This window comes from Punica granatum, chromosome 5, assembly GCF_007655135.1.
Source record: "Punica granatum isolate Tunisia-2019 chromosome 5, ASM765513v2, whole genome shotgun sequence".
NCBI classification, from domain to species: domain Eukaryota; kingdom Viridiplantae; phylum Streptophyta; class Magnoliopsida; order Myrtales; family Lythraceae; genus Punica; species Punica granatum.
In genome coordinates this window covers 31,016,005-31,033,809 of record NC_045131.1, presented here as the reverse complement: position 1 = coordinate 31,033,809, position 17,805 = coordinate 31,016,005, and the positions used below count along the sequence as shown (strand labels likewise).

Genomic DNA, 17,805 nt, shown 5'->3' with positions numbered 1-17,805 from the left:
TATTTATACTTGTCTACATTGTTGATATTCATAAATATTGAAATTCATGTTGCAATTTCTTCTTCTTCTTTTTTTCCTTAACATTTTATACTGTGCCGTTAGCTGTGTTAGTTATAATTTCATACTACTTTTGCAATATATATCTGTTAATTTATTAACATATAAAGAGGAAAGAAAAAATTAATTACCTTCCCTCCGTTAAAATTAAGTAATCTCAAATTTTATAATTGACTCTCATCTTGTCTTTAGTAGTAGTATTTCTTGCAGTGGGCCAATGAAAATTCAGAGCCTTTTTAAGTGGAGTGGTCTTGCTTTTGTCACCAAAAAAGGTCAATTCAACAGGCTAATTGTGCAAGAATCCCATGCCCATTTTGAGTTTGAAGTCTTCTTCTACGTGTGGTTTTCTTTATCTTTCATATTATGACTGCAATAACTTTCATGATGAGAGGTACAAAACCTTTGACTTGTTCCTAACCGGTCAATTTATTAGGAACTAGAAATACTAATTATATATATGGCGCTAGCTGTACTGAACTAAACTTATCCACTTAAGATATTAATTAAAATAAAATTTATAATATTTCCATGTGGAAAGAAACAAAAAGATGGATGATCGATCATTAAAGAGTAATTTTTTGCATAATATTTAATTGTGAATATTTATAATAAATGATCTCGTATTTCACAACAATTTAGGTAAAAATTTGAGAATAATTTTTGTGCAAAATTTAAATAAAGAGGTTAATATAGAAGAAAAAACTCTATTGGAATGAACTTTTTCCAGTAAATCTTTTTCATTGTAATGTTTATTTATACATGTGTAATCTAAAGAGATTATATAAATATTTGGTGGAAATTATGATTATAATCATTATCAATATACAATAAAATAAGCAAAAGCTACGTTATTGTATGAATAAATAGATCATTATCAAGCATTTAATATATAATAAATTTGCCAATTCTACATTATTGTATGAAGTAACTTTAAATACAAATTAAATACTCTATTACAATAGTTTAATATCACAAAACAAGTAAACTTAAAATATAACTATGAGAACAGTATGATTTACTCTTTTAAAAATGATAATCCTATAAATATATAACATAAGTACTTTTATTGGGAATCAAACATGACAACACATAATTAAACTAAATTACAATGCAATCAATGACATAACTTTACATTTCAGATGAAAATATCATAATAGCTTAATTACCCAAAAAAGCACGGCCTTTGCATTTTTTTTTTAAATATAGCGGGACCTTTAGAAAATAGCATACAAAGTGCAACTTTTGCATTTTTCCTAAATATAACACGACCTTTGAAGAGTAGCATATAAATGCACGACATTTATACTTTTTCCTAAATATAGCACGACCGTTAAGTCTAATTGCACATTTAATATAATGTAAATTATTCGGTCAAATTATAATGATAACAGATAACATGGAGCTAACGGTACCAAGTGCCACTCGTTCAATCATGTTGTGCCAAATTGCCTCATTAACTCGCTCTAGATGTTATATTTACAATTGACGGAATAATTGACGTTGTGTTAAAATCACAACTTAACCTGAAAGTTGTGCATTTTTATACTATTTTTTAAATGTCGTGATATATTTAAGAAAAAAAATGCAAAAGTCGTGTTTTTCTGTGCTATTTTTCATAGGTCGTACTATATTTAGTAAAAAGTACAAAGATTGTATTTTTTAGGTAATTAACCTCATCGTATTTAAATCATCTTCATATTGCACAACGAAGATAAAATTTTGAGAACAATTTGCATGTAAAATTTAAATAAATATACACAACATGTTCTGGAGCATATATAATGTACGAATTCGACTTTTTTTTACTGCCATGAGTTATTAATCATCTGAGCTCTCTGCCTTTGGTGTTGGTGAACCATTCGGAACTTGAAAACCGGGTTTCGAAAGGCAATGAAATTTATGATGGAATTTCCAATTTACTTAAAAGATTTGCATGCTCCTTGAATTTACAGCTAGATTTACTAGTATTCTATGAACGTATAGGGTAAAAGTAACTGAATCCCTTTAAAACCAAGCATGACAAAGTATATACAAATGATAAATTAAAAAATACGAATTTGCATTGGCGTAGTATATATGGTGTATATAGTATTTGTATATACATGTATATATAATCTATAATTTGGACTTAGCTGTGTCCGCATGATCAATATTACTTGCCATATACTGCATCATCAACTGGTAGATAACCAAGAAATTTTATCCCATAAAAATTTCCTCAAACTTATACGCGCCTAATTAGATTCTGGGAGGATCTTTTACATTCAATCGATAATAATTGTAAATGACTGAAAAGACCACGACAAATCAAGATCTTAGTCCATTTCCAACCGCTTGGTCCAAAATCCGATCTTAATTAAATTTGAGGGGGGCAATCAAAATTCAAAGGCCGCTCTAGCTAGTCTTACGATTTTGACTCCAAATGCCCTTTCAATTACATTATTTAATTGAATATTTCCAGTGATGTGCAAGAATCACATGCCCCATTTACGTCTTCATCTACGTGGTTTCTTATGTATACACATAATCAATTGAGACCTTGAATGAAAATTTATGTTCGCATTGTATATGAATTTGTTTTAAGCATTATCAGCCAGCCATTTACATATACATATTTTTTCTTGACGGAAAACAAAACCTTAGTTCTAGAAGAAAAGGAACAAAAGATGGGACCATTAGTTAATTATCAATTAGGAAGATTAAGGTTGCTGGTGATAAGTCAATGTATTTCTAAATTCAATGGCCGGTGCAAATTGACTATTTTCTTCTTCTTCTTCTTCTTCTTCTTCTTTTCCTTTTCTTGGTGAGTACGTCGTAGGGTTTTCCTTTTTGTGTTTGATAGTGATGTCTTTCTTATCTTGGATTCATTAACAAATTCTTGATCAATAAGGAGCAAGAAGAACAGGAGCAGAAAGGATCCTAGGATTAGGTAATGGCCCTATCAAAGGTCCATCTTCTATATTTGAATTTAAGAAGCATTGTTTCCAACATATATTGGGCCGACTTGTGCCTGAGTACTAGGCTGCTCAAGATTGGCTCGACTGTTGATGTTTTAAGCTTGAGCTCGCTGTAAAATTCAATTGAGCCTCAATATATAACTCGAGGTCACTACAATATTCGAGGTAATAACGAGCTTGGCTCGGTTGGGCTTGTTCTACATTCCAAAGTCAGACTGATGAATAGTACTTGGATCAACCGCGGCCATTCACTCTCAAAATAGCTTTCTTATTTTTTTGTTCCTCGTGATCTTGGACTTCAAAGGCATTTCCACTTGACTTTATATTTTCTAAACAAATATCAGTTAATTTCATTATGCTTCCAGAAGTTCACAAGCAATTAATTTAGGGGGACTTCTTTCCCTTTATGTTCCCCATTTTCAGACTGATGGCCAATTAATTTTACTATTCTTAATTTGGGTCGTCAAATTGTGTTCACTCTCCCTAATTTTGGATCCTTCTTAATATATATATTTTTTTCTTTTTGGTGTGCACAACTACTAGTATTTGAAAGTTCAATAAGACTCAACTAATTTAGATTTAAATCTGGTCTATCCATTACATATTAAAACTCTTCCAATCGTGGATTTTCTCCATTTACACAACTCAAATTGAAAATTTTATTTAAGAGAATCAGATACTGGATCACTTTAATCAACCTATGTTTGTTCTTTTAATTTCTTCTTGTATAATAGTGATGTGCTTTGCTTTATTTATTGTTAAAAGTAATAGTTGTGTTTCTTCCAAAACTCATGGGATACCAACAACTCTCTTGAGCACTATCTATGTGTTATTCCCTCTGAGATAGGTTAAGGCATAGTAAACTGCTCATAGATTGTGTAGTTTTAAAACAAATTTGAGCTATTATGTGATTATATAAAAGCTCGTGAGGAAAAAAAAAAAGAAGAAGATTATAAAATTTTGTCTTGAACACAGCTAAGTAATGGAGGGTCGATAGTTCCAGCAAATTAGCAAACCAAAAGTAAAACTAAAAGTTAATTAACAAAAAAATTTAAGGACCTTTCAAGGAGATGTTTTTCCTATGATCTTGTACAGATTCACTACTTGGCTCAAAGCGAGGGACCGGGTTTCCCATATTCAAGGTCGGATCTCCTCAGGTAGAGAGTGAATAAAATAAATAGATTAGCCGACACTCAGGCCGAAAGGAATGGGGAAAAAAAAAAACTGATAGGGAAAAATTCTTAAGTCCAAGCCCAATGATGCTCGAGATGCCAGAATCTTGAATCTTCCATTTTAATGAGTCTCAGGAGCTTCAGACCCATGGACCTGACAATCGATTATTTTCTTAGTTGTCGGGCTGAGACTAATCCCCACAGATGGTTTGACTTCGATTAAGAGATAGTTTTAGTGAGTTTTTAAGTCCTGCAAATAAAATCCACCCGTGGTCAAGAACTTCTTTGAAGTCAATTTGATTCGATACGGGAGAGAGTGAAGAAAGACAAAATAATATTAAAATACCTTATCCATAATATAACTTATCTTATAATCATCCTCCAAACCTTTAAGCTGTTCAAGATCTTGTTTGAACTGCGGGGTTGGCCTAGAGCTCTCGTCCCGCGATATATTGCTCATAAGTAATCAAGAAGGTGGTTGTGAATGAGGGAGCAGGTTCCAGCGTGGATGGTGGTGACGGTCCAGTTGGTGGACTCAACTGGCTCATTCCAATTGCAGCCAAAGAAAATCCTTGCCACACGAGTCATTAAAGAGCTGGCAGTTTTGTCGAACAATGCTTGATCAAGTGGGAACTGGATGTTGAGGCTGCTACTTGGGAAAACAAGTCCTCCATACTGCAGAATTTTCCTGATTGGAACCTTGCGGACAAGGTTCAATCTCGAGATAGAGGTATTGTTGTGAATGAGGGAGCAGGTACCAGTGTGGATGGTGGTGATGATCGGCAAAATACAAAGAGGAGGAGCTCACGTCAGAGGATGCCTTCTCGAATGTCCGATGATTTTGTTTGGGACCCACGTTAGTTAGAGAGATGTGCACTGGCATGTATGCGGAGGGTGAGTTGCTATAATAAGGGATGTGAATGGAGACGAGGACAGACTATTCTGTTGATTGACATCCTCTCTCTCATCTCCTTAGCTCTCTCTGTATTTATCATCCTCTTCTTCTCTAAACTCTCATCTCCCTCTCTCTCGAATTAACTGCTGTGTGGATTGCGATTCTCCCATAAGAATTGCCGAGGGAATACATAATCATTCCCCTTCATTCTCTCTCTTTTTTTTTCTTTTTTCTTTTTTTGAGTACTGCTCCGTTAGTTTCCTCTGCTACTGGAGGAATTCACTCCCAAGATTAATTGAATGACGTAAAGAATCAAGAAGATTTAGTTCTAAAGTTCGACTAGGATGGGTAAACCTTGCTAGTAGACGGTACGACGTAATACGGAACTAGAACATGCAGAGCAGTTGGGGAAGTGGAGGAAGACGGAGCTCGACTCTCGGCTGAAAAATGTCTAGCGGTTAGAACGGAAAGATCATAAAACGAAACAGGATGCTGCAGAAGCTTGAAGAATTGATAGCGACTACATTTGGCGGGCCGTTTTAAAGAGCACATCAGATTGGTGCAAGCAACTCTAGCGAGGTAGATTCCCCAAAGGGTTCACCATTTTTATTGCTAGCACCGAGACTGGTGGGATAAACTTCTGGACGCAATTTTTACGATGGTCTTGAATTGCTTGAGGAGAGATAATAATATATTCAATATTGGGGTTCAAGGGATGGGTGGAGCTGGCAAGACCGCCCCAAGTGACTCATATTTATAATCGGCTCCGGCAGATAGAAGCTTGTCCGGTTATGTTTACTCAGTCACCGCATCAGAAGAATGTAGCATCCACAAATTCCATAATGATCTTGCCGACTGTCTGTCGGCCTAGATGTATTTGAGGCGCACAACCAAATGAAAGGGTTGTAGTACTGTCGCGTGCTTTGACAACCATGAGATCAGTTATCGTCCTCGATGATGAATGGAGGTGTTATCCTTTAGAGGGTCGGGATACCATCCCGATCAATGAGGGTGGGCTACCAAATGGGATGTCATGAAATGATCAGCTGGTGGGTTCCCTTAGAGGACGAAATGATCATCTTGTAGGTTTGAACTCTCGTGTTCCACTCTTAGGGGTTAAAATAGCATATTCTGCAAATCAAACATTTACTGATCATTTCAATAGAAAGATCCTTACTATTTCATACAGCTTTCACATATAATCCTACAAACAAAGATCAGAACTTCGAACTCCGACACACAATTGGCCTACGATATAATCCTACTATTGAAGCGTCTATGAACCAATGATTGATATTAACTCAATGCTGTTATGAATACGTATTCCCTCACGTCTTTAAATACAGACAGCTACAGAAGCAGCGAACTAGTTGTCCTCAATCCAAAATTCTTGACTTGATCTTGATGAACGAGGTGCTTCTGCCCTAAGAGAGGTTTCTCTCGCGCATGAAGGATTCAATCTTCTCGACATCCTCTGGACTGTCGACACCATGAGCCTCATGGTCCACTTTGATCATCTACAAGAGAGTGAAAGCATTCAAGGTTCTACGCTGACTCCCCATCCATGACAACTACAAATACGCGAGAAAAGCAACAGAATACTCACTGGAATGAAACTATAGAGAAGGTGAGATTATTGGAAAGGATAAACTTCGATGTGAGGACTGATCACATTCCAGAGTCTCAGATTACTAATAACAGTAAATTCCAGTTCTAGAAAAAGCACCATCCAGTAAAATGAGGATGGTAAACTTATACAAGTCTACAAGGTACTCCCGAGGCATATATGCAACTTTGCAAGAGCTTGTGCTGTAGCTAGTGGAAGAGTGAAGTGACGAAAAGAACCAAAAAATACCTTCATTTTATAACCATTCTCGAGAACTTTAAGCTGCTCGAGATCCTCCTCGAGCTGGAGGGGAGTAGGCTGGAGCTCTGGGTATATCTTCAAAAACTTTGCATCAAAGCTCTGGTGATGAAAGAAACAGAGTATTAACAAAACATAAAAGGACAACCACCCAAAAAAATTTCTTAGATATAAGAACCCTGCACACAAGTTCAAGAACATAAACACTATACCTGAATTCCAAGATGAAGCAAATAAGGAAACTGTGGATTCACCTTCCCAGACCTGAATTACACAACTGGTGTTATATTACATACATAGGAAATAATTTCTAGTGAACTAGGCAATAGAGATATACATATAGTTGATGGAAGTAGTAATAGACATATCAGCAGCAGAAGTGATAGCTTGAAACCCACTTGTTAAATGGGATCAATCCCCTTGAAAAGTAGATAGCATAGCCACGATTATCCACAATACATTTAACCCGATTTGGATCGAATGCGTCCTCAGGTTTCAAAGATGTAACTGCAGAACTAAACACAGCATCTGGCGCTGCCTGCAGACATCATGATGTCAAATAAAACTCTTACCAAGAAGTAGGCAATGGAATTATTATTTTGGTACACATGCTAAAGAGAAAAGCAATAGGTCACAAGAATCCAAATATCAAAAGAACTTATAATGGAACAACACTATAAGGCAAAAAAATCGAATTTATTGAAGAAGAATAACAGGAGTCTACAGGTTAATTGAGAAGTACCTGCAGGGCCTTAACAATCCCATCGATTATCTCGGGCTCAATAAGGGGCTCGTCACCTTGAATATTGACAACTACATCATATTTCTTGTCCAACTTTTCCAGAGCTTCATTGCAGCGTTCGGTGCCTGCAAGAATGATTGAGTCACATAGGCCACGCTTAAAGGTTGGCCATCTACAAACAAAATTGAAGCAAAACTCTTACCATTCCGGCAAGATTCTGAAGTCATAATCACATTTGCTCCAAATCCCCGACAGCATTCTGCAATCCTTTCATCGTCTGTTGCCACAACTGTAACAAGAGCACAATGTGCATGAAACCAGACACATGATGGACATATATGACAATCAATCTGGAGCTCCTGGAGCTTGAGCGGTCCACAGATTATTGAGCATCAAAATATTAGTTGGATCCAAAAGGCGAGATGGAACAAGTACGATGTGCAACAAAAGCAATCCAGCTGCTATAAGAGCAAACTAGAACTTCATGTCTTTTGGCCAGAATCTCGAAGAGTTAATAATGGTTTGAGATTTTCTTCTTTTTTTTTTTTTTTTTGCAAGCGTAAATGAGAAGACTAAAGTCGGGCATTTCAAATTCGATGATATGCAGTGAGTTGAAGAAAAAACACATACCAAGGTAATCCAAGGATGAAGCCAGCTTAGCCCTCTCCCATGTCCTCTATTAGAAAACAACCTAATTCAGCATAAATAAACATCCTGATCCTTATCAATCTAGGAGCCAGCAGTCAATGTTGGCTTCTTGGCACGCACACCAGCATTGGCAAATGTACAATTACGGAATCAAAGCAATCAAAGGTGAAAAAGGGGAAAGAAACAGAGAGTAGAAGCGAAAAACAGCGACCTGAATCATGGGCTTGCCGAGGATGTGAACCAGAGGCTTGCCCTGAAACCGGGAGGAGGCGAAACGGGCGGGTATGATGCCAACGACACGGCTCCGTAACCTCCCGGATCTGCTGAGGTGAAAGGCTCTGGCCCCAATTGCCACCGCGATTGCCGCACCGGCGAGAAGACCGTGCACGATCCACGCCTTGGCAGTGGAGCTCGACGAAGACGATGACGACGAGGATGCCGTCTTACAGACAGACATGGGATTCATGCTCAATCCACCTTTGAAGTTTAGATCACAGCCCACTCGCTCGGAATCGGAGCTCGAAGGTCGTCAACGGACAACTAACTGTGAACTGAATTGAGCTGTGATTGATTGATTGCCACCTTTGTCTGAAATTATACATATACTAGCGTAACCCACCAAACGTTATTGCAGGTCAAATGAAAAGAATGCTATTCTCAAAATTTATTTAATAACCATATAATAATATAATTATTATAAATTAATTAACCAATGTTTTACTTGACAAATTTAATGTGCGTTATATAGCAATATCATATTAGCAACATCATCAATCAATAGTTACAGAAAAAAATGTAAGATTGCTGATGAATTATATTTTTAATGACCACTAAGTACATAATATTGCATATAAATATAAGAATAGTAGTATGAGTCTAAATAAGTTGACAGATTATAGCCTAGATAAAATATGGAAAACTTTACCAAATTCAGCCACAAAATCGGACAGCTGAATCACAAAATATTGGTAATCTTCTCTTTCAGCCAAAAGGTTGAACATTTAGCTGCCATGTTTGCTTTTTCGCTTAATCCTTCTTCTTTTCATATATATATATATATATATGTATTATTTATATAGTTTTATTTTCATTTATGATAGCCCTGTCAATATGTTTTATGTAAAAGAAAAAAAATCAGACCCAAATGCTTGAGAAAAATTGCACGAACAAACAAAAGAACCAGAAACTACTAAGGCTCATTCTTGCAAGCTAAATACAATAGTGGTTAGGAATTTTTTTGTACAGTTCTATAACTATTAACAGCAACCAATCTGCAGAGAAAATGATAAAACTTGAAATTTCTAAAAGCCTTTTATCGGAGTAGGTTCAACAAAAATCAAACGAATGGAAAAGGAAATGTAAGACTGAAATGGAATATAAGTTCTCGATTGAAATGGAATGACACGATATAACGAGACTTCTCCCCTCCCTTTACCGATCAATCTCTTTGGGGCCAATGTTGGTATGATGAATCAGAAGCACCACGAGACCATCATAAAAAGGATACCCAACTAGGGATGAACGCTTGATTTAGATAGGGGGTGAGGTCCCCGGAGGAGCAATAAGAACATATATTTTCCGACTTGGAGAGAGTGATAACAAAATTTCATAAAAAAAAAATTGAAGGAAAATTGGCAAAGTAGCTTAGAACATCAAAATTTTAGGGAAACAACTGCCCGTTCAACCACTGGGTCCATCCCTGTACAAACAGAATCTGTTGCCACAGAGACATAAATTTTGTTTTTTTGGGTGAATTGGGGGCCGAAGCCCAATTGTATTAAAAGAAATAATCAAGCAATACAATAATGAGGTATGGCAGCTCCTACAAGATCACCAAATAACAAGAAATCGAATCCAGGCGGGCAAATACCCAACCAATGAGTTTCAATAGGGAATGTCAATGCATAGTTCGCCAGTCAATCCGCACATTTGTTCCCCTCCCGGTAGACATGCTCCACAATCACTGTCCATCTCCGTTCCGTCAAACTAGGAATATCCTTCACTAGAGCCTTATTCCAACCCTCATGATCGCGATTAGAACGGAGCACGCAATGTACTGCTTCCGAATCCACTTCTAGGATAAGCTTTCGAGTGCCCAAATTCCACGCCATATCCAATCCTACTTTGACCGCCAACAGCTCTGCTACAATAGAATTAGAAAGTCCGATATTGTGAACAAAACCTCCCATCCACCTTCCGTGTTTGTCTCGTAGCAAACCCCTGGCATCGGACCACCCCGGATTGCCTTTTGCAGCTCCATCGGTATTCAGTATATGCCATCCATGGCATGGTTTGGTCCATCCAACAAGCCTACATTCTCGCCCCAAAATCATCTATAGGAATCAGGTTTGAGAAGTTGCATGCCACTTAGAAAATAATCCCTGCACCTGCTATAGGATAAACAAAATGAGGGTCGAATATCGACTTGTTCTGCCTCTTCCAAATCAACCAACGGCCCACACCAAAGACGAGTGCCCAAGAAAGACCATCTGGACCAGACTGTGAACTCGATAGGTTTCTTATCATCCATTGTTCATCATCATCCGGGAAAAATACATGTTGCAAATTTCTCGAAACTAGCTGCTTCCAAATCATCTTCGCAGCATAGCAATCTCTAAGCACGTGCATGGTAGTCTCCAATCCTGTATGACATATCAATCATTGGAACCTTAGCTCGTTGGTGAGGCGATCATGTTCCACTAACCATAGGAAACCACGTACTCGTTGTGGTCCATAGGGACATAAATTTTCAAGGAACGAATAGTTATTGCGGAGATTTTTCGTGTGTCAACATTCCTTGCACTCTAAGATGATAGACATTTGACATTTCTGAAGGAGCTTCCCATGCCAATCCTCACCTTATATGAACCCTTCTGTCCCCACGTAGGTCCTCCACATTAACTGATCTCACTCGCACAAACAACACAAACACAAACAGAGGGAAATGTCAGCTATTTCCACTGGAGTAGGACTAGCCATCCTTGCTCTTGCATTGTCATGGGCATGGAGGGTGCTGAACTGAGTCTAGCTGAGGCCGACGAAACTTGAGAAGCTTCTCTGAAGATCAAGGCTTCAAGGGGAATTTGTACAGGTTCTTGTTCGGAGACCTGAAACAGAGCACGAAGATGCTGAAAGAGTAGTGGTCTAGACCCATCGGACTCTCAGATGACCCTGTGCCTCGTATTGCCTCATTTGGCACCCTTCAATCTGTCAACACCCATGGTAAGTTGATTGAACATATTCCTAGAGTTCTCAGCTGGCCTGTCGGGCACATATTTGATAGTTGTTTCCACTGAATGTGACTAGACCTTCTTCGACTCGATTGGTTTTCCCATGAACCAACTTCAGTCACCTAACTGATCGATGACCTGAGATAATTAACTTCTGTTGAAATCTTTTCCAGGCCTAATATTTCATCTGTTCTAACCGAACATAAGCACCGGTATTTAGTGATAGGCTGAAAGTTAAATTGCATCGACCGGTTAAAAACACATGTTTTACGTGAACATCATATATGGAACGTTTTGTTAGCTTCATCTGAAAATTTGCAGGTAAGGATTCTTTCATATGGCTGGGACCAACTCCGAGACTGAACATCATGAATCCTTAACATATCAAGGACATTTTTCGAGAATACAGGACTTTCAGAGACTGCCTTTTAATCCACTTGTTTGGTCACTAGCGACTGGGATCACAACCTACGATGGCGGGCGAATCACAGAAAAATCATTAACCCCGCTTTCCACCAAGAGAAAATCAAAGTAATCTCCACGAACTGAAATATAACTTGTTCTTGTTAAATGAAATGGATCAATGCTGATTTCTTTCGTCTTTCTTGTGGCAGCTCATGTTGCCTGCTTTTCTTTCAAGCTGCAACGAGATGGTGACAAGCTGGTAGAAGCGGATATCCACAAAGGAATCTGTCAAGCTCGATGCCTGGCCTGACCTGCAGAATCTGACCCATGATGTGATTTCTCGAACAACATTTGGGAGTAGCTATGAAGAAGGAGTAGCTTGTTCCGGGGATGACTATTCAAGTTGTAATTGAGGAGTGGAAGCAATTTTACTTTGCCGGGCAAGATACTACCTCGGTCCTCCTTGCTTGGACAGTGATATTACTGAGTGTCCATCCACAGTGGCAAACCCAAGCAAGATAGGACGGTTTGGCAGGTATTTGGAAGAGATAAAAAAAACCCGACTCAGATGGGCTGAATCGCCTCAGGATTGTAAGCAAAAGCTTCCCTCTTTACGCTGGGGGGGGGCATAATCTCTTGTACATTTTGTTCACAGGTTACGATGATCTTGTACGAGGTGATGAGGACAATACACTCGGTTCATCAGCAAGGAAACGAAAACTGGGAAACAAACTTTACCGACTGGAGTAGAACGTACTGTCATTGCCCGCATTACTTGATACTGTAACGGTTCTCATTTGGGCTTTCTCATTTTTACGCCCATGCCCCAGCAACAAGCATCACTCTCCATTCCAAGCCCAACCTGGTGCTCAAAGTCGATATTCTGCGTAGAGCTTAATCAGCTGATCATACCCTAATGATATTGTCGATGGCAATCGGATAGGTTTATCATCGGTTTATTTTCTTATTGCATGATGAGAGTTTGGTGTAGAGTCTAGTAAAGAATAAATTCCTGTAATGGTTAATTTGGGACAGGAAAGTTATTTTAATTATTTTCATTCTCCCTTTAGATATATATATATATATATATATATATATATAATAGCATAGATTACAAATGGAAGAATGAGAAAGTTGGGGTAACATTCCCCTTCCAATTTTACCTTTTAACAATATAATTAAATCAATTAACGATCATCGATTATGAGGAAATTGAGGGTAAATTAATAAGTTTGATTTTTATTTTTATTTTTTTTGCCCACCAATTCCCTACTTCCTATACTTTCTCCCTCACCTCACGTTAAATAATTTTATTTCTAGAAAGATTTTTGAATAACAAAAATGAAGTTATTGCAGTTTATGCATAACACGAGTACGCGTCTTGTTCTTACAAACAAGTCTGGATATCTTAGTCTTGGCCTTCTATAGTTCTTTGTTATTTTAGATGTCAAACATTTGTATTACTCCTTCACGTTGACCTTAAAAAGAAAATTGTACTTTAAAAGAAAAGGCCCAAAATATAACAGTTAATAATAAGAAATATATATACGTATATATATATATATATATATATGCTATTACTGTTTCATGGAAAAGTCCGAAATACTAGAAGAACAATGACCCTTATGTATCCGACCAAACGCTAAAAAGAAAAGATGGAAAAGATGGCTTACTTTCGTAACTTCAGTACATTTATCATATCAGTCTGTGTTATATGGTACTAAAGTCGGATTAAGTAGCCACGCTGGTAAATAATTATTGTAGTAATAATTGATGCTTATTATGGTCCTAGAGTAGTTAGTGATGGCCACATAGCCAATATCGACGATGTTCTCCTAGAAATAATTGCCTACACACCGAGTTCAGCGTATGTTCTAGAAATAATTGCTTACGCACCGAGTTCAGCTTACAACTATTATACGTATATGATGGTCATGAAGCTTGTAATGGATCACTTGCACCTACTGACTGCCATGCTTACCCGCTTAGAAATTGGGCTCAGATTCAAGTGATGTTGTCGATTCAGGTATGAGAATTACTCATTTGAAATATTATAGAATGATTCAAGCGGACATTAAGGCTAATATATATTATTATGTGTATGTCTAGCTGCAGCTGCCCTTTTTTTTTTCAGGTGGATATATAATCCTTATTATATCTATATGTAAATTTTTATGGGTATATAACTATATGTAATTAACCAATACCTCCACTAATTAGTGAGTTGTTAAGGAGTAAGGGAGTATTTAGACAAAAATTAAAATCCATGCATGCATAATATTATTGAGTAAAATTAAGATCAGAAGTTTCAAAATTGATCACAATACATACATATATATATATATATATATATGTATATATATATAGACACAAGCTGCAGGAAGCACAAGGTCTTCAACCGGGAGGCCACTTCATCTGCCTGCCCCCAAGAACATGCAAATGGAGATGATAAACAGATTGACCTGCACACGCACACACAGACACACACACACATGTATAGCATTCATTCACGCTCACAAACACATATAAATATAGAGGTGGGACAGAGAGAGAGAAAGCGAGATGGAATCAGCATCCCCGGGGCTAGAAGAAAAGCTTTCTAAAAGATTGATCCACGAAGACCATAAGTTAGTTCAGAAGACTTACAGGCACCAGGACCATTGTTGATGACCACGCGAAAACCATCAAGAATGCCCTCCTTTTCAGCCACTATTTTTGCAGCACACATAAGCCGGCCCAGTATATTCCCATGTCTCTCCTCAGCCTGATTAGGAACACATACAACAAGTTACCAATTTGAGCCAAAGGGATAATGTACAGGTCTGGTTTTCAGAGCAGAATAATGATATGCTTAATATGCATAAATTCATTATATGGAGGACCAAAAAAGAATCAGGTTCTCTGATATATAGTTATATATGGAGACTAAAAAGAACGAGATTCAGACCTTTCCCAGCTGAGTTAAACCATCTCTCAGTTTTGGAATGACAAGAACATGGACAGGAGCTTGGGGGTTGACGTCACGAAATGCCAGGACCTTATCATCCTCGTACACTATGGTTGAAGGGATTTCCTTGTTTATGATCTTATCAAATCTGAAAGGAGAGAAGGGCAAGGATTCAGAGCTTAAAAAGATAATTCTTTCCGCAGATTAACAAAACTTTAGACGACAGATAGCAACTATGATATCCATCTATCACGTTATGTTACTGGGTATATTTGTTGAATTTCATATATAAAAGTGAAAAAGGCCAAATGTTGGGCTACATCAGCCAACTAGCAGTCCCATTCCATCCCCCTACTATATATGTAAATATTTAGGATGCATCCAATACAAATATTTGGGATCCCTTTGTTTGGTAATAAAGTGTAACTTAATTTATATTAACTTAACTATTAAGTCAATTCAACAACACAATCATTACTTTTTTATCTTTCTTTTCAAATTATCTTTTATACTTTTTCTCATCTATTATTTAAATTAATTTTTTAACACTAAATTCTTTCAACTATTCAACACTTTTTCCAAAATTCAATACTTTTTTATCTTTTTCTTCAAATTCTCTCACATATTTTTCCCAACTACTTTTATATTTTATCTCTTTAAATAAAATTAAATCAAATTTAACACCGTTACCAAACGCAATATAATTAAGCCAGAAGAAGGCACAGTACAGTACATGGTAGAAGCTCCACTGTCAGCAGTTGCAGCAGCTGCTTTGGCTGCATCCTCTTCATTGCCTGTAGCACGTACATAGGAAACCGATCTGGAACCATAAAAAGGTTCATACTATAGCCATTAAAAACCCAAGATTTTCAGTTACAATGAGAGTGTGATAAATGAAAAGGGAAGCCTATGAGTTGGACCGCTCTCATGTCACGGGAAGGTAATACAATTACAAGCAAGAGACTGGACAAAGAAACTCTTCTACTCGAGATGTTTGTCACTCACACGCACCAAGGAAGCGGTGAAACCATCATCAGATTCATGTGAACGCTCGCTTGCCCGGAAAAACTAGAGCTCCGAACAGAACAGAAAATAGAGATCGATAGGCAGAACAACATCATACAATGCTCCCATGACAGACAGACCGACCGACCAGAAAACAAAACCATCACTTAATTTCCAGAGCTCTACCTGCCTGGGAAACTAATAATTATACTATACAACAAAGTCAAGCTCAAGCCCTATTTCATTTCGCATCAAGTCAAAGACTTGCCAAGTATCATCTCTTCTTATCTTTAAGGAAAGCAAAAGAAGGAAAGGTGGAGAAATTGCACAGCAATCAATCAGCAGCAAGCAGGGAGTGGAAGCGAGCTGAATTTTCCAATCAAGCAAATCGTGTGTCGGGCAAAAGAGGGGGAACATGAAAATGCTACCTGCGAGAGAGAGAAGGGGTAGGCGATAATCTCAATCTGTGGGGACTGAATAGGGAGAAGGCGGTTCTTGGGGAGGCTTTCAAACTTGCAGCAGTGGCAGTGGCAGTGGCATAGGCCCCCCTGATAGCGGTAGCAGAAGGAGAGAAATTGATCAGTCAGTCCAGTCATTGCTTTGCATTCATCGCTCCTCTTCTACTGACAGAAGCTCAGTGAAAGGAAGGAGAGAGTGAATGAGTGAGAGAGGACCAACCGAAGAATGAAGAAGGAACCCGAAGAAGAAGCAGCAGCAGCGGCAGCCATTCTCATTGATGGAATGGAATTGGAATGTGAATAAGAATGGGACGGGACCAGACAAGAAGACTCATTTCGTTCCGGCTCGGCTCCTTGGGTTGGCGCTGAAGTGAATGATGACGTATATGATTCCTACCATCGTGGGCCGGACCCATTTACATTTTACAAGCCCAGCCCACAAACCTTATATATGATTCATCTCTCTCCCCTTCACTCGTTTTACTACGTCAAATTTTATTGTCCTACCTACTCCTATCTTTCCTTCCCTGTCAAGAAAAGAAAAATAAATTGTCCAATTTAATCAGATCAGATGGAGAGACTTGAAACAGACAACGGATGACACTTACATTCCAAATCCATCCATCCATCCATCCATCTATACAAAGAGGGGAGGCAATTGGTGCGATGCGAATCTATTACAGAAGTAGTTATCGTCATACTTTTTTTCGGTGATAGTTATCGTTATACTTTATATAATGAAGTGGTGAAAAAGGACTTGTAAAATTAACAATAAAAAAAAATTATTATTATTATTATTATTATTATGATAATTACTCAAGCTGTTAACCCTCATTCCCCTATTTATTATATTTTAATCAGGGCTAGTAAGGAAAAAAAAAGAAAAACAAGAAGAATGAAATAAAAGGATGTCAAATCGAAGATGGAATGGGACTGCCCGAGTGCAATCCAGTAAGGTTCTCACTTGTCTATAAAGATCATCATATAGATGGAACATTAACGCGTGATTTGTTCCGTAGAATTGGCACAAACTGAAGGCATTTGGGGACATCCAGCAAAAAAATTAAAGCATTTGGGGACAAAATTATCGCCTTCCAAAATAAGATTAAAAAAAAAAAAAGGAAAATAAATCCAAAGATATCAATCAATTCGGGAATTTGGGCAGCTTATTCCGGAGCGTCTTGACAGAGCGGTTGCTAACACCGCTTGGAGACTCCTATTCCCCAATGCCAAGGTCACCCACCTCCCGACAGTCCACTCGGACCATTTCCCGGTTTTAGTTGATTTTATTCCCCACACTAGATTTCAATTATCTCGTACTTGCCGTTTTGAAACTATGTGGATGTCTCATCCCACATTTCATGGCCTGGTTTTCAAATTCCTGGAATGAGGGACGACATGTTCTTATTGATTCAATTTCTTGTT

General features: G+C 37.7%; 2 protein-coding genes and 1 pseudogene across 3 annotated transcripts; 1 reads left to right on the top strand and 2 right to left on the bottom strand.

The window, feature by feature from the left end:
* Nucleotides 1-6,234: 6,234 nt before the first annotated feature.
* LOC116208776 (3-deoxy-manno-octulosonate cytidylyltransferase, mitochondrial-like) lies at nt 6,235-8,949 on the bottom strand. 2 transcript variants are annotated; one of them, XM_031542335.1, is made up of 8 exons: nt 8,547-8,947; nt 8,318-8,363; nt 7,890-7,976; nt 7,688-7,812; nt 7,344-7,483; nt 7,158-7,209; nt 6,937-7,047; nt 6,235-6,598 (listed from the first exon to the last, which is right to left on the bottom strand). In XM_031542335.1, the coding sequence occupies exons 1-8, from the start codon at nt 8,799-8,801 to the stop codon at nt 6,506-6,508; spliced, it is 909 nt and encodes a 302-aa protein (XP_031398195.1). In that variant the 5' UTR covers nt 8,802-8,947; the 3' UTR covers nt 6,235-6,505. The 2 variants fall into 2 exon arrangements, with proteins under 2 accessions (XP_031398195.1, XP_031398196.1); XM_031542336.1 differs by having other exon boundaries at nt 6,514-6,652; nt 8,547-8,949.
* A 2,292-nt stretch (nt 8,950-11,241) lies between these two features.
* Nucleotides 11,242-13,004, top strand: LOC116208859 (annotated as a pseudogene).
* Nucleotides 13,005-14,216: 1,212 nt separating this feature from the next.
* LOC116206925 (14 kDa zinc-binding protein) lies at nt 14,217-16,754 on the bottom strand. Its single transcript, XM_031539765.1, has 6 exons — nt 16,601-16,754; nt 16,351-16,470; nt 15,651-15,737; nt 14,918-15,065; nt 14,617-14,734; nt 14,217-14,432 (listed from the first exon to the last, which is right to left on the bottom strand). Exons 1-6 carry the CDS (start codon nt 16,654-16,656, stop codon nt 14,365-14,367), a joined length of 597 nt encoding a protein of 198 aa, XP_031395625.1. The 5' UTR covers nt 16,657-16,754; the 3' UTR covers nt 14,217-14,364.
* Between the last annotated feature and the right edge of the window lie 1,051 nt (nt 16,755-17,805).